The sequence below is a fragment of the Delphinapterus leucas genome, chromosome 8, assembly GCF_059928025.1.
Source record: "Delphinapterus leucas isolate spDelLeu-1000000601 "Yukka" chromosome 8, BTC_Dleu_Yukka2, whole genome shotgun sequence".
NCBI lineage: Eukaryota > Metazoa > Chordata > Mammalia > Artiodactyla > Monodontidae > Delphinapterus > Delphinapterus leucas.
In genome coordinates this window covers 39311745-39328640 of record NC_143136.1, presented here as the reverse complement: position 1 = coordinate 39328640, position 16896 = coordinate 39311745, and the positions used below count along the sequence as shown (strand labels likewise).

Below are 16896 nucleotides of genomic sequence, written 5' to 3'. Positions count from 1 at the left end.
CAGCAAACTTTCACGTAAAGGGCCAGACTGCAAGTATTTTCAACTCTGTGAGCAACAAGGTCTCTATCACAACTACTCAACAATCTCTTATGGTGCAAAAGCAGCTATAGATAATATGCAAATGAATGTGTGTGTCTGTGTTTAATAAAACTTTATTCACAAAAACAGGCAGTGGGCCAGATTGGGCCTATGAGCTGTAGTTTGCCAACCTCTGGTCCATAGCAGTAGTTTTGTAATTAATCACACTCTAGTTTATGGTATCAGTAATATTAATTAATTAACATTTTAAAATTTGTTTCAGTTATGTCCTTTGTTTAGGGGATATAGCCCTACAAATAGAAAGACGGTTTTTAAAAATTTTTGCTATATTTTATTAATGAAATTTGCCTGAGATCTTAAGCAATGTAACCACAATACAAGAAACAGCCTAATAAATATAAATAGTTTCAAATATAGGTGTTAACTTTAAATTTTTTTAAATTTATCTTTAATAAGACGCATTCAAATTAGAAAGAGAAATACTGATTTACCTATGGATTTTTTTACACTAAGAAGATAATCTTCTCTCATTTCATCAGATAATGCGAGTATGCTGTTAGTGAGGACTTTCAGATGTTGGGGGACTAAATTCAATACATGCTCCAGCCAAGAATCTTCCATTGGGGCTACGTGGTCCGTATCAATTCCATGGTGGATATAATAGTAATATCTCTACAGAAAAGATAATGAGAAATGGAGATGGGTTTAATACTATAATAAAAGAAGTATTTATCAAAACTAAAACCACTAAGCAAAATTAAAGTTTTAGTAGAAGAGAGTATTTACAAATCATAAAAAATTATTTTTTGCAATTCATATTGGCATTATTTGAGCTCTCCTAAGTTAAAAAAAAAACTTATTTCATGAAAATTAAAACTCTTACCTTAATTCATAACTACACCCTAAAACTTGAAGTTACATTACTAAATATATGATGTACTAAACAGAACTCATATACGTGGAGGTAGAATTTAGTGTTCTATAAATGTGTGAAAATTTAGTATGTTCGTTTTTGTCCTTGTGTTATTGATAATCAGAAGTAGATCTTAAAAGCTGTAAGTGAATCAGTATCCCTATTCATTAATCTCAGAAATATTATCCAACAGGATTTACAAAATTTCCAATTGGCCTGTTAATATTTCATGCCATAATTTTACAGATGTTGTTAAATGTGTACACAAGAAATTCATTTTAAGACATGATAGTATTTCTCTAACAATGGACATTTAATGTCAATATACTTTCCCAAGTTTTTACATGTCACTTATCAGAAAAAAATTTAAACATCAAAAAATACTTTCAAATTAGCAATGTTAAAGTCTTTGATATTTGCTTTTAAAAAATTCTATATTTGAAATCATTGAAGAATTACTTTTTTCTAAAGTAAGTTAATATGCTCTGTGACATGTACATTATGTAATTAAAATAATTTCTCATAGAATAAAGACATGTAAAAGCTATACATGACTGAGGCTAGCTTTAACATAGGGAGCAGGGAGACTTGAGATTCTCTGACTGTGGCCTTAGGAAACGAGGGGAAGAATAATTTCCTCCATTAATCCAATAGAGCAATTTTATGGAACTTCATCTTTACTCCTACATCCATGTATTTGCACAGGAAGGAGCACAGAATAAACTCAAAGGCACAAGAGCACCTTCAAGTGCTTCCTTTACTTTCAATTATACTGACAAAAGAAATAGCTTGTTACCAAGATGTCTCTCTCTATTGCAGAAGTGGTTAGTTTTGGCAATGTGCTTTCATCCAGAGTAGCTGAGTCTAAGACAGCATCTTGTTGCCTAAGAAAATGATAAACACACTATTCAAATGTATATAAATGGCAGTTAGAACATAAATCAATAGATTTATCTGTCAGACTGTCCTTTATAAAATAAGAAAAAAAGGCATTGTGGAACATTTTAAAAATAGTAAACATATTTATTTGGTACCGTATTCCTCCCAGAATACCTTCTCTTTATTCAGAGAGAGAGTTTTATTGAAAGTGATTTGAAAGATCTAATTCAGAGGCCACATCCTTTTTGATAGGCTTTATTCATTCTTGCTCATTGCTCCAAAATCATCTCTCTTCTCTGAACTTTTATAGGAATGTTCTTGCATTATTCCTAAAACATGTATGGTTATTTATAAATATGACGTTTAGAAGAGCACCGATGGAAAAGACTCTAAATGTAGTTTTGCCAAAGACACAGATATATTCTTCAAGAGAGCATTTCTCAGATTTCTAGGAACACATATTAGAAGTTAGCAACAAGGGACATAGAAGCTCATATGCTCCTATGTTTTTATTATTGGCTAACTGTTCATATAATACTATAACGTTTCTAGGTATAATTCAATTCAAAACCTATATCAGATATGAGCTACATTTTGTAACTTCCTCTGGGGCTCAAATGTGTGAAAAGTTCACATCTTCAGGAAAATAAGTTTTTCTGTGATACCTTTAACCTGTCTATCATTGAATGTATCATGCTCCAGGTCCCAACTTCATCAGGATGAATACAGGTTAGTGATGCTGTGTAATAAAATACTTCTCCCCACTAATTGTCCAGTGAGTGGAGACTGTAGGTGTATTGAATATCTGTCTGAGATATCATACCAAAGTAGGTACCCAGAATGGATCTTCTGACTTAGTTTTTTGCAAATCTTGGAATCCACTATCTTGTGAACTTTAGACTTATTTTTTTCAACTAAATGGACCAGAGAAGAGAGGCAAGGCAATGTCTCAGGAATGTCTCAGGGATATCTCAGGAATGTCTCAGATCTTCAGGGTATTCTGTGGCTGGAAAGAGAAGGGTTATTTTAACTGCAAAAGTAATCATCTCGTTATTTTGGTGTTTGTATAGTAATAAGATACTAATGACAGTAACGTACTTCAGGACTCAGGACATCTGGGTTCAGATTCTGCCACTATAAAGTATATGACCTTAATAAATGGATTGTTGTTTTTTTTGTTTTTTAATGGAAGAAATGCTTATCCTATCTACTTTGCTGAATCCTGACACTCAAACTTCATCCTCTGTGTGAGTGATGTGGACCTAGAAGGATGCAGCAAGGTCAGGAGGGGTGAAGAGGGAGGAGGTTAGGGGCTATAGGAGAGGCTGCAGAAGTTCTTGCAGTCAGAATGAAGATCCTTTCAGCTCTAAAACTCTGTAATTCTATCGTTCTGTGGCCGCAGGCAAAGATCCTGCTGCTAGGAACAATAATAGAAGCTTTCTCTAATCCCCACACCTACTGTTACAGGAGACAATGACATAATTATCCCCACTGCACAGATGAAGAAACAATGTCAGAGAGATTAAATAACTTCCCCTTCATCACACTGTTAATTAAATACAAAACCAAGGATCTGCCCATCCATATGTGCTTCTAAGCTGTCATGCTCTTTCCATCAAAGCAACATTCCATTCAGAAATAAATCAATCAATACTGGAGACACTTTACCTGTTAAAGAGAAAATATGATGTACTTTATTTCTCAAAACTGAAAGAACTATATTGATATTTTTTCTCTTTATCAATAGAGATTTTTGGTTCAAGATGGTGACATAAACATACTTTTTTTCAAGTTTTCCTATGAAAATGGTAATAATTTGAACCCAGGATTGTAAAGCAACTAGAGGGTCATCAGCTGAGTAGATACTTCAACAAATTTTTGGAACATGAAAAGAAGATAAAGAACAGATGAAACAACTGAGAACACCACAGACCGTAACTCATGCAGGAAGGAAACCAATCTGCCTAGGAGACCCCTAGGAAAGGCTCTCGTGTTGCAATCAACAGGTACCAAGGGAGGAAATGTATAGGAAGGCTGACAGCAAGGAAATTATCTGAGCAACTTTATGCCAGCAAATTAGACAACTCAGGGGACTTCCCTGGTGGTACAGTGGTTAAGAATCTACCTGCCAATGCAGGGAACACGGGTTAGAGCCCTGGTCCGGGAAGATCCCACATGCCGCAGAGCAACTAAGCCCGTGTGCCACAACTACTGAGCCTGCACTCCAGAGCCTGCAAGCCACAGCTACTGAGCCCACGTGCTACAACTACTGAAGCCTGCACACCTAAAGCCCATGCTCTGCAACAAGAGGAGCCACCACAACAAAGAGTAGCCCCCACTTGCCGCAACTAGAGAAAGCCCGTGCACAGCAACGAAGACCCAACACAGCCATAAACAAACAAACAAATAAATAAATAAATAATTCTTTTTAAAATTAGACAACTTAAATGAAAAGAACATATTCCTAAAAGGTAAAGAAGTATCAAACATGCCTCAAGAAGAAACAGAAAATATGAAGAAATCTATATCAAGTAAACTAATTGAATTAGTAAGTAATAATCTTTCCACAAAGAAAAGTTCAGGTCCAGATGGCCTCACTAATAAATTCTATCAAACAAGTAAGGAAGAAACACCACCAATTCTACACAAATTCATTTGGAAAATAGAGGAGGTGGAAACACTTAACTCATTTTATGAGGCCAGTAGTACCCCGATACCAAAGCCAGACAAAGACATCACAAGTACAGTCCCATATCATTCATTAATGTAGATCTGAAAATCCTTAAAATTTTAACAAATCCATTATGTATATTACATATACATAATGACTAAGTGAGAGGAATGCAAGGTTTAACATATGAAGATCATTTAATCTAATATGCCATATTTAAAAAGGACAAAAATCAAATGATCATCTCAATGGACATTGAAAAAGCATCTGACAGAAATCCAGCACCCACTCATGACGGAACCTCTCAACAAACTAGGAAAAGAAGGGAAATTCATTAATCTAATAGAGAGTATCTTAAAAACCTACAACTAACATCCTACGCTTTCCCAATAAGACTGGGAATTTCACTATCACCAGTTCTATTCAACAATGTACTGGAGCTTCCCTGGTGGTGCAGTGGTTGAGAGTCCGCCTGCTGATGCAGGGGACGCGGGTTCGTGCCCCAGTCCAGGAAGACCCACATGCCGTGGAGCGGCTGGGCCCGTGAGCCATGGCCGCTGAGCCTGCGCGTCCAAAGCCTGTGCTCCGCAACGGGAGAGGCCACAACAGTGAGAGGCATGTGTACCGCAAAAAAAAGAAAAGGAAAAGGAAAAGAAAAACAATGTACTGAAGGACCCAACAAGTGTAAAATGGAAAGAGAGAGAAATGAAAAGCATCTAAATTGAAAATGAAGACATAAATCTATTATTTGCAGACAACATGACTGATATGTAGGAAATTCTAAGGAATCTTTTAAAAAGCTCCAGAACTAGTAAGCACGTTTAGTAAGGTCTTATGATATAAAATTAAGAAGCAAAAACTCAATAGATTTTTCTATATACGGAGAAAGAATAATCAGGAAATGAAATTACATAATTTCATTCACATCAAAAAGAAAAATACTCAAGAATAATATTTTTAAAGTCTAAGACTTGTACATTAAAAATACAAGACACTAATGAGAGCAATTAAAGAAAATCTAATTTAATGGAGAGAAATAATATGTTCATGGACTGGAAGGCTCAATATTATTAAAATGGCAATTCTCTCAAAATTGATTTATAGTTTCAGTGCATTGTCTACTATATCTCAGTAAGCTTTTTCTTTCTTTTTTTTCTTTTTTTGCAGAAACTGACAAGCTGATCTTAAAGTGTAGTATATGAAAATGCAAAAGACCTAGAACAGCCAAAACAATTTTGAAAAAGAAGGATAAATTTTGTGGAATTAAACTACCTGATTTCAAAACTTAATATAAAGCTACATGACAAGTGGTGTAAATACAGACACGTAGGTAAATGCAAGAGAAATAGAACCCTATATATGGTCAAATGATTTTGGACAAAGATACCCAGGTAATTCAATGAAAATTGTCTTTTCACCAAATGCGGCTGAAACATTTGGATATCTATATGCAAAAAAATGAACCTTAACCCTTACCTCATAACACAGATACCTCATTGAAATAAAGCATGCACATAAATGTAAGAGCTAAAACTAAAACTAGAGCTAAGCTAAAACTTCTAAGGAAACATAAGAGAAAATATTTATGATCTTGTGATAGGAAAAGTTTCTTGGATATGACTCCAAAAGCATGAACAATAAAAGAAAAAAATTGATAAGTTGAGCTTCATCAAAATTTAAAACGTTTGCTTTTCAAAAAATGCGAGGAAGGAAATGGAAAGATAAGCCACAGACTGGGAGAAAATACTTGCAAAAGATATATCTGATAAAGGACTTGCATAGACACTATATAAAAAACTCTTACAAGGCAATAATAAGACAAACAACCCAATTTTTTAAAATGGGCAATAGGTTTAAGTTGACAGTTCCCCAAAGAAATTATGTGAATGCCCAACAACTACAAAAAAGATGTCCATCGTTATTAGTCATTAGAGACATACAACCTAAAGCCATGATAAGATACGACAACACATTTACTAGAATGGTTAGAATGACAAAACACAACAAAAGACAAAGTGTGGGCAAGAATGTAGAGAAACTAGAAACTTCTTTATACATTCCTGTGGGAATGTAAAATAGTATGATGATTTGGAAAACAGCTTAGGAATGTCTTAAAAATTTAAACACACACCTACTACACTACCCAGAATTTCTATAAATAGGTATCTACGCAGGAGAAGTGAAAACAGATGTCCACAAAAAGACCAGCATGCAAAGCTCATAGCAGCATCATTCATAATAGCCCCAAATAAGAAACAGTAAACAAGATGGGTTTCAAAACATACATACTGTATGATTCCATTTATGTGAAATTGTAGAAAAGATAAAGCTATAGAAACAGAAAGCAGATCGATGATTGCCTGGGGCAACCAGTGGTAGAAAGGATTAACTGAGATGGGCAAAAGGGAACCTGCAGATGACAGAAGTATTCTAAAACTGGGTTTTGGTGAAGGTTGCACAACTACAGAAATTTACTAAAATTCATTCAATTGTACACTTTTTAACGTGGATGAATGTAATGGTATGTAAGTTATATCTCGCTAAACCTGTTTTTTACAGACTATATAGAAGGCTTTGAAAAGACAAACTGACAGTACAAACAGATTGCAAACAAAGAAGTAACAAATAAAGCAACAAAGGCTTCTCATCAACAATAATATATGCCATCATGTGGCTATAGATAATACTGTATCGTGTAATTGACATTTGCTAAGAGAGTAGAATTTAAGGGTTCTCACACACACAAAAAAAGGTAAATATGTCAGGTGATGGATGTGTTAACTTGATTGCTGGAAATCCTTTCACAATGTGTAAGTATAATAAATCATCACATTGTACACGTTAAATATATTCTATTTTTATTTGGGGAAAATTGTTAACAGTTTTCAATGTTTTCCATATTTGTAGGGAAAAAATTACTATTATCCTTTAACTCTGTAGTGAGCTTAGTCATTAATTCAAGAGTAAGGGCAAAATAGTAGCGACCTTTACAAAAAATAAAAGTCTCGAGTTTACTCTCCACAGATCCTCATTGAAAGAACTACTAAGGGGAGGACTTCAGCAAAAAAAAAAAATGAACCCGGAAGTGAGGAGTGGAATGCAAAGGCAACTTTCTAAGAAATTAGAAAACATGTTAGTAAATCTAAGTAAGTCGGAGGTTTAGAAAAAGAGTATGGGGAGTTTAAGGACTTGGTAAAACTAAAATATTATAGAAATATTGGTAGAAATAAACAATCACATGAAAAATGCAAAGGAAAGTTCAGAGCTAAGTTAAAGCACTCGAAGGTCCTTTCATATTATTCAGAGGGAAGATGGATCAAATGAATTTTAAACTTTTAAAAATATAAGTTATTATATATGGCTTTAAATGCTAGGGTAACCACTAAAAGAATAAAAATATATTTGATAACTTTTAAGCCAATAGGAATAAAGGGACAGAAAATTCAATTCAATAGAAATAATAAAAAAGATTAAATAAGCAAAGGTAAGATACAGTAAATAGAAAATACAAAATAAGAAATATGTAATACCAATAACTACAAATGGGATTAAACATGCTACTAAAGTCCAGAAACTCAAAGATTGAATTTTAATAAGACCATCCATATAGTGTTTGTTAAAGGTATAACTAAAAATGACATAATGATTAAAAAGAGACTTCTGTTTCTTATAACACAGCAGCAAAGATAATCTGAAAAACCTCCCAGTACCATTCCATAAATACTGGATAATATGCCACAAAGCTCCTTTGAATGCACAGCTGAGCTCACAAGAAAAAAAGGAAATACTCAGGAGGGAAAAGATGGAATGACAAGGCAGAGTAACAGCCAACCCCCGAGGCTACGGCTGCCCTTGTGGGGCGGAGCCTTGGACTTTAACGCCCATGGGGGTCAGGAGATGATTCTGTAGGCTGGAGTTAAATGGAGAATTCAAACCCAGACCTCTGTATGAAGCTGAAACCCAAGACGGGCTCTGTCCTCAACCAGAGGAGGACCAAAAATGACAGGCACAGGAAAGTTGTGTCAAGAAGATCATTTGTCTTGGCCAGGACATTGGGAGGAGAAAAAATTGCTTCTATGAGTTTGTAACCAGAGGCCTACCCACCCATGGCTTGGAGTGTTGATTTTACTCCAAGTTCGTGTGTTCTGAGAGGGCTTAATTGAAGAAAGTGATGTAAGTGGGCCAAGTTGGTAATGTCTAGTGGTGCCTGGCAAAAGCAAACTCCAAACCACTCTCGCAGAGGCACACGCCCACGATCTAACTGCACAGGAGCCCACATATCTGCCATCCCTTTGTCAGCACACAGTGACCACTGCCCGCCCCTCAAGATGCCTATCCAGCCAGTAAGGTGTCACGTGGGGACAGTAAAATGGAGCTCTGTGGGTGAGTGACTTACTGTAATGTGTCACTAAATTCTGTTCACCAATGGCAGTGTGTGTGCGTTGAGAGTCATGATGAAAGAAAGGGGCTACTGAACAACTAGCGTCAAGCTGTGAAAAAAACAGGCAAAGAGGAACTGGTGACTTGCATCTGCATTGCCCTCCGTAAACAGATCTGTACTTCAGACTGGGCAAGCCCTGCCCTGATCACACTGCTGATCATTTCAGCCCAGTTCCTTCCTTTTATACACAAGGAGACCCACAATGCCAGGGAAGTCACCACATCACCTGAACAGACAAGATGGGGAAAAAAATAACTGCCCCAAATCTTCTACCAGGCAGCATGCCTACAACCAGAATTCCCAGACATTCAGCTCTCTCGACCAACACCAAGTATTAATATTGACACCTGATGGAAGAAATGTTCATATACTGAGGTACGGGGAAGTCTTTCTGGCTTATACATGGTTTGGCTTGAACTTCATGCTAACTCAAACAGCCTGTCTTACGGCCCGTCAAACATGCCTTGTACATCTGTTTCAACCATTAAAGAAAAGACTGCATTTAAAAATCTAAATGGAGTGACTGTTTCAGGCATTTAAAATGGAGCCAGGTGGCCATTGTGGATGTGGTTTCAGACATGTTCCTGCATCACTGAGAACTTAAATTTTCTGAACTATTATCAAATTCAAGGATACCACCAGCCATGCTCAAAACAGTATCTGCTAGCAGCTGCCAGCTACAACCCCTTGTAACTATGCAACCATTTTGGACCCCAACCAATCCTTACTTAACAAGCATCCTTCCTTCTTGCCAGATCCAATTATAATTCTTGATAAACAACTCATGAAACTAACTGTAACCTTGTAGTTTTTGTCTTTGTAAGCCTCCCCCCATTTTGTAGTCTGGAGGAACACAAGTCAAGTGCTTATTGAACCTGTATCTCCTAGATTATAGTCCTCAGCTTGGCTTGAATAAAACTCTCTCCTATCCCTATTACAGATTTTTTTTATTGATCATTTTCATCAACGTACCTTTTCAGCTGATGATATTTAAAAGTGAGACACCTTTAGAGTTAAGCTCAGTCTTTCGTTATTTATACCCTGACCTCATTCCAACAAGGCTTTCAGGCATCCTTAGAGAGGCATAGAATTCTTATAATTGTAGTTTAAAAAGTTCCCAGGGGCTCTAAAGAGGATAACACTGGTTAGCTTATAGAACTTACATAATGACATTAACAAGAGTGCTTCTAAAGTTTTCTCGTTCTTTATGTGGAGATTTGCTCTTTGATTTGGAAGTAGATGGTCCAGCATGACTATCATCAATCTGGTCGAGTAACTTGCCCTTTTTTCCAAAGCGCTCCATGTAGTCAGCTTGAATTTTTTAAAAAAAGGCATAAATTAGTCATCTAAAAAGTAAGCTAAAATATTTAAGTGGTTAGAATAAAATGCTGAAGCATGTTTTAAGAAAAAAACTACATTCTTTAAGTTCTTAAGTAACCATATTTTCTTTCACTACGAGGAAGTTAAACTAACTCTCATTTTATGTCATCATGAGAAACCTTTATTTCAAGAATATTCATTAATTTATTTTATATTTTGATTAATGTTAATAAACTCAGATTTTCAATTATATTTGCATAGAACCTTCTTAAAATGAAGATTAAAATTATTATAAAAACATAATATAAAACTATTGCAGAAAATTTAGAGAACCATGATGAAAAAAAGTTAATATTCTATACGATCAATCTGATAAGTCAAAAATATTAATATAAATAATTTAGAAGCAATGTTTACAACTTCTTAAAATCCCCCTTAGAAAAAACTTTAGTCTTTGATACAGAGGCAAATTCTGAATACAATAAATCAAAGTTTTATTATAAACATCCCAATTCCTAAAATATCAGCTTTTATAGCATTTACAACAGCCTGAAATAACTAAGAACCGGATTCAATTATTTTCTTAGGGAACACACTTGGGATAAATTTTTCTACTTTACATAAATATTTCAGTTTACGATTTCATTGCTCTAATTAACTAAATATTGTGTGATTTTTTTTCTCTAGAAAATGTCCTTGAAGTCTAAGATAGAATATTAGAGTTCTTACCATATGATTGTTGATTTTTAACACTAAACTGCTCTGGAATACCTTCATCCCGCTTTACACTCAAATGGAATGATGGAGCCGCCTGCTGCCACTGGGGCTTTGAACTCACCTGAAATATGAAATTTAGATAGCATTAACAAAACAAGGTCAGGGGAAAAAAAAAACTTTTTTCATGAAATGCATAAGAATGTATAAACACAGACGTTTTCTCAAACAAATTAGGACATCTGTAAAGAAGGCACAAATACCCAATAGCAAATCTCACTGAAGCCTGTGAATGGCACGGTGTGTGACATCTGGGACACATTACCAAAGGCTCTGCTGCTGGTTTGATGTGGGCACCTGTTACCTAACTGAGGTGTTCATTCCACAGAGTTTACTCACCCACAGACATTGGCAAGTGATTTTTTAAGCCTTCCATCTTAATTAGAGCCACACCATGCTGGACTCCAATGCTAATGAGTTCCTCTACATTCCAGCTCCAAAGGATCTTCCTGTTCTCATGGCTTCAGCAGCTCTAGATTACCCTGGCAACTCACAAATTCATTCCATCGTTTAAGGCAGGGGTTATAAATTCTTATATCTACACAGTTCTGGCAGGTATCATGAAAGAGGGAGGAAAGGTAGTGCTGATAGCTAACTGGCACCCAGCTTCAGTGCTGGGAAATGTTAGGGGGTGGTGGGGACTGTGGCCAACAGGAGAAAACCTACGTCTCCTAAAAAGGCAACAACTAATTAGCTCGAGCCGGTTACTGCGATAACAGAACACAGACCCACTGTTGCTAGAACCTATGTCTCTTCAAGAAACCCAGATGGGTGGGTTTTAAAGTAGAATGTACATATTTTTAAACAATGACAATTGAATCTGTGTCTTCCTCTCACATTCAGGCCAACTTGACAGCCCATGCTTGTACTGGCTTTTATTGAATAGTTTTACTCTTCCCAGCCCTTTACTCCTACTTTCAAATAAACTACCTGCACAGAAGCCCTTTTTACAGGCTCTTCTTTCACAGGAAAACAAGCTAAGACAATTAATAAGTCAATGCTTTTCCATCCTTCCCTGCCTGCCTTTCCATTCTTCCGCTCTCATCTTGCTCCATAAAGGATTTCAGATTCATGGGTGGGCTATGAGTAAGGTGTTCACAAAGGGTGGGAATCAGGTCACCAGCTCAGAGGGGTTGGGAGCCACCAGCACTGGGTCACCCTTGATTTCAACAAGGATCACCACCAGAAGCATAAATTTCTGTAATGAAAATCACTCTAGGGCTTAACTACTGCCGGAAGATTTTATCCAAGTACAAACCTTAATATTCAAATGAAAATTGTTTGTTTGCTTTGGTCAATGGATTTTTTTAAATCTCTTAAAAATATCATCTCCCTTAACACACATGAAACTGAGAAAATGAATGCTGAGAACATGTAAGATATGGCCAAATATGAACATAAAACCAAGTTTAAATCAGCCAATAAAAGCATTTTAGACTATTATATGCCAATGACAGGAAAGGATTATTATTCAACTCAGCCACTGAATATTGAATCAGGAAATTTTAATTGAGTTTACATCTCTAAACCTATATACTAATAAGACACAACAAACTAAGGGTAATTTTTATTTTTCTCTTTTAAAATTTGTCAAATTTTTAAACAGAAAATGCCTATTCCATTTCAAATCTTGTCTTTTAAGCTAGAAAATTTAAGATAGATTTTGCAGAAGCACAGAAAAGGTGCTATGGCTCAATTCTATAGAATCTGGCATCATTAAAAAAAAATTTCAATTAAAATGTATATTTTGAAATGTTCATTTACTTTATCTAAGAATATTAACTCAAGTTTTCTAAGTGAAAAATGTCCTCCACTTTAAATTATCAGGAATCTTTCTCTATAAAGCAACACAAATTCAATTTTATAGTTTGTTCTCAGCTTTTAAAATATGTTTCAAAAAATAATGCTTTGGATGAAACTTGAGAACATTATGCTAAGTGAAATAAGCCAGACATAAAAAGACAAATACTGTATGATTCCACTTATGAGGTACTTATAGTAGCCAAATACATAGAGACAGAAAGTAGAATGCTTGTTGCCATGGACTGACAAGAGGCGGAAACAGGGAATTAGTGTCTAATGGGTACAGTGTTTCCGTTTGGAAAGATGAAGAGTTCTGAAGATGGATGGTGGTGATGGCTGTACAACAATATGGATGTACTTAATGTCTATGAACTATAGATTTTAAATGGTTAAAATGATCAATTGTATGTTATGTATATTTTATCACAATTTTAAAAAAACAGTGTTTGCACTGAACCTCCACTTAAGCTCAGCTTCCAGCAGTTACAAGAGCAAAACTCAATGGCATTAAATTCAATATAACTACTAAATGGTAAAATTTATCACAGTCAAGTACATCTTACCCAGCACTTGTCAACTGAAAATGTCTATTAACTGCCTCCTCCACAGGACAATGACAATTTTTAGTCATAATAATAATAATAAAAAGGATGGCAAGATCTGAAGAATCTTCTGTGGAATAGCATTTCAGTGCCAGAAGATGCATCTCAAAGGTCATCAACGCTTCTTACTTTCAAACTCAGAAACTGAGGCTCGGAGAGGTAAGTGACTCCCTCAGATGGCAGGGCCATTAGTGACGAGGATGTAACCCAAAGCTTCATCTCCTAATTCCAACACTGATATATTTTCTGCTAGACAATCTTGGAAACACTTCTATCCAGAATATTCAAACAGACTGTACACGCTATTAGGAAATTACAGCTTACGCTTACTTTATTAAGATAGTTATTTTTCCTTTTATGTGCACCTCAGAATTTCTCAATCAGAAAATAGTCAAATTGAGCACAAAATTCAAAATCATAAATTCAGTTACTTATTTACAAGTTTGAAACTAGTAAACATTTTTAAAAGGGCAAAAATCCAATGAAAGTCTATAGGTAAATTACCGTAGGCAATTGTGGTAAAATTCTTACTGGTGTCTTGGATTTTTCTTTGCTGGACGATTTATCCTGCATTTAAAGAAAAAAAAAAAGTTTACTCTGTTAATGATAAAATTGATTCATTCAACCAAATTTTACAGAGGATCTAAAGTAAAGCACTTAGTGTTCAAAATATTTAAAGACATACCCTACTACTTTAAAAAAATTAATTTATTTATTTTTGGCTGCATTGGGTCTTCGCTGCTGTGCACAGGCTTTCTCTAGTTGCGGTGAGTGGGGGCTACTCTTCTTTGTGGTGCGCAGGCTTCTCACTGTGGTGGCTTCTCTTGTTGCAAAGCACGGGCTCTAGGAGCGTGGACTTCAGTAGTTGTGGCATGTGGGCTCAGTAGTTGTGGCTCATGGGTTTAGTTGCTCCACGGCATGTGGGATCTTTCCAGACCATGGCTTGAACCCCTGTCCCCTGCATTGGCAGATGGATTCTTAACCACTGCACCACCAGGGAAGCCCCTCTACTACTTTTTAAATTCTCAATGTTTGTCTTAGAATTGCTTTTTCATAGCAAGGAAAGAAAGGAAAGTGGTATCCAACAATACCCATCAGAAAGCTTTAAAAATGTGCAAAGGCTTTTATCCATTACATCATCCCCTGGGAATTTAATCTGAACCTAGTTAGTGTCCAGGGCTTACTGTACTCTACACCTCCCTTCTCTATCACTAAAATACCATTTCTGTTCTATTGACAACCAGAATGCTCCACTTCCTAAGCTGACAATGTATTTAGGTTAATGCATCGTCAGGTTACTGTAAGTAACATATACTTTTTAGCAGCAACTTTCAGGGAAAAGTGCTGATATATTCCTTTGAGTAGAGGATGATTCCATGGTAGGAATTCCACCTAGGTAAGAGGAAGCACTGTTGAGAAAAATACTTCGATCTATAAAGCAGATTATAAGTCGTGCTTTTTGCCAATTGTCAATTTATTGCCTCTCAGCTCCAAATCTACCCTTTTTGCCCCCCTTTGTGATTGGGCAGGACTCTGTAACACTTCTCCTTTGCCAACCAGCATTAATATTACAAATGGTGTCAAAACAACACTGTGAGAGGAAAGGACTCTCTTCCTGTTTCCAGGGCTTTTTGTCGCTGCTTCCATGGTGTGGCTGCCAGCAGTCAGCATCCTTGCCTGTGGGCACCTTCCCAGCCTGTGATGTGTGGCCCAGTGACAGACACCCTCCAGCAGGGTTGCATGTGGGCACCTTCCCAGCCTGTGATGTGTGACCCAGTGACAGACACCCTCCAGCAGGGCTGCAGGTTTCACGGGCATCCCGAAGGGCAGCTTCCCAGAAAGTTTCCCTTACATCACAGAGGGAGACTTTCAAACTCTTCAGCATGCAAGCAAGGTGGTTTTCTCACCTACCAGCCCAAGCCTGCAACACCTCAGCAAACATCTTTGCCATCCAGGTGGGCCACAGCCATTCCCTCTCCAAGGGGTCTTAATCCAGGCTTTGGAGAAGAAATGTATCTTCCAAGTTTCTTCCTCGAGCACTCTCCCTTACTCCTAAAGGGAATGGCTACTTCTTATGTCTGCTAACCCTGTATTTTTTTTAAGCTACATTGTCCAAAACAGCATCCATTAGCCACCTGTAGCTACTGACCACTATGAAGTGAGATGTGTTTCAGTGTAAAATATGTACTAGATTTTGAAGACTTAGTACAAAATACAAAAAATTTAAATTATCTTGCCAGTCTTTATATTGATTAGAATATATATTGATTACATTGTGTGCTGTGTATTGTTTTAAGAAATTTACATGAATTATCTCATTCAGTTCTCTTTACAACTCTGTGAGGTCAGCAGTACACCACTTTTGTTCCTACTGTATACATGATGACTTTTTATATGAGATACTCTCTACCCACACAAAGCATACATTCCAGTCAATATTTTTTTTACCATCTTTACTGAGGTATAATTGCTTTACAATGTTGTGTTAGTTTCTGCTGTATAACAAAGTGAATCAGCAATACATATACATATATCCCCATATGCCCTCCCTCTTGTGTCGCCCTCCCACCCGCCCTATCCCGCCCCTCTAGGTGGTCACAAAGCACTGAGCTGATCTCCCTGTGCTATGTGGCTGCTTCCCACTAGCTATCTATTTTATATTTGGTAGTGTATATATGTCCATGCCACTCTCTCACTTCGGCTCAGTTTACCCTTCCTCCTCCCCATGTCCTCAAGTCCATTTGCTACGTCTGCATCTTTATTCCTTTTCTGCCCCTAGGTTCTTCAGAACCTTTTTTTTTTTTTTTTTTGAGATTCCATATATAGGTGTTAGCATACGGTATGTTTTTCTCTTTCTAACTTACTTCACTCTGAATGACAGACTCTAGGTCCATCCACCTCACTACAAATAACTCAGTTTCGTTAATTTATATGGCTGAGTAATATTCAATAGTATATATGTGCCATGTCTTCTTTATCCATTCATCTGTCGATGGACACTTAGGTTGTTTCCATGTCTTGGCTATTGTAAATAGTGCTACAATGAATACTGTGGTACATGACTCTTTTTGAATTATGGTTTTCTCAGGGTATATGCCCAGTAGTGGGATTGCTGGGTCATATGGTAGTTCTATTTTTAGTTTTTTAAGGAACCTCCATACCATTCTCCATAGTGGCTGTATCAATTTACATTCCCACCAACAGTGCAAGAGGGTTCCCTTTTCTCCACACCCTCTCCAGCACTTACTTTTTGTAGATTTTTTTGATGATGACCGTTCTGACTGGTGTGAGGTGATACCTTACTGTAGTTTTGATTTGTATTTCCCTAATGATTAGTGATGTTGTACATCCTTTTGTGTGTTTGTTGGCACTCTGTATACCTTCTTGGGAGAAATGTCTATTTAGGTCTTCTGCCCATTTTTGGATGGGGTTGTTTGTATTTTTGACATTGAGC

General features: G+C 36.5%; 1 protein-coding gene across 1 annotated transcript in view; it reads right to left on the bottom strand.

The window, feature by feature from the left end:
- Positions 1-16896, bottom strand: part of DNAH7 (dynein axonemal heavy chain 7) — a 248143-nt gene that overhangs the window by 214196 nt on the left and 17051 nt on the right. Inside the window, exons 3-7 of the mRNA XM_089915967.1 lie at positions 13947-14009; positions 10993-11101; positions 10107-10254; positions 1749-1836; positions 531-711 (exon numbers count right to left, since the gene is read on the bottom strand). Of these exons, the coding sequence (XP_089772093.1) occupies positions 531-711; positions 1749-1836; positions 10107-10254; positions 10993-11101; positions 13947-14009 (589 nt within the window). The remainder of the gene's footprint in view (positions 1-530; positions 712-1748; positions 1837-10106; positions 10255-10992; positions 11102-13946; positions 14010-16896) is intronic.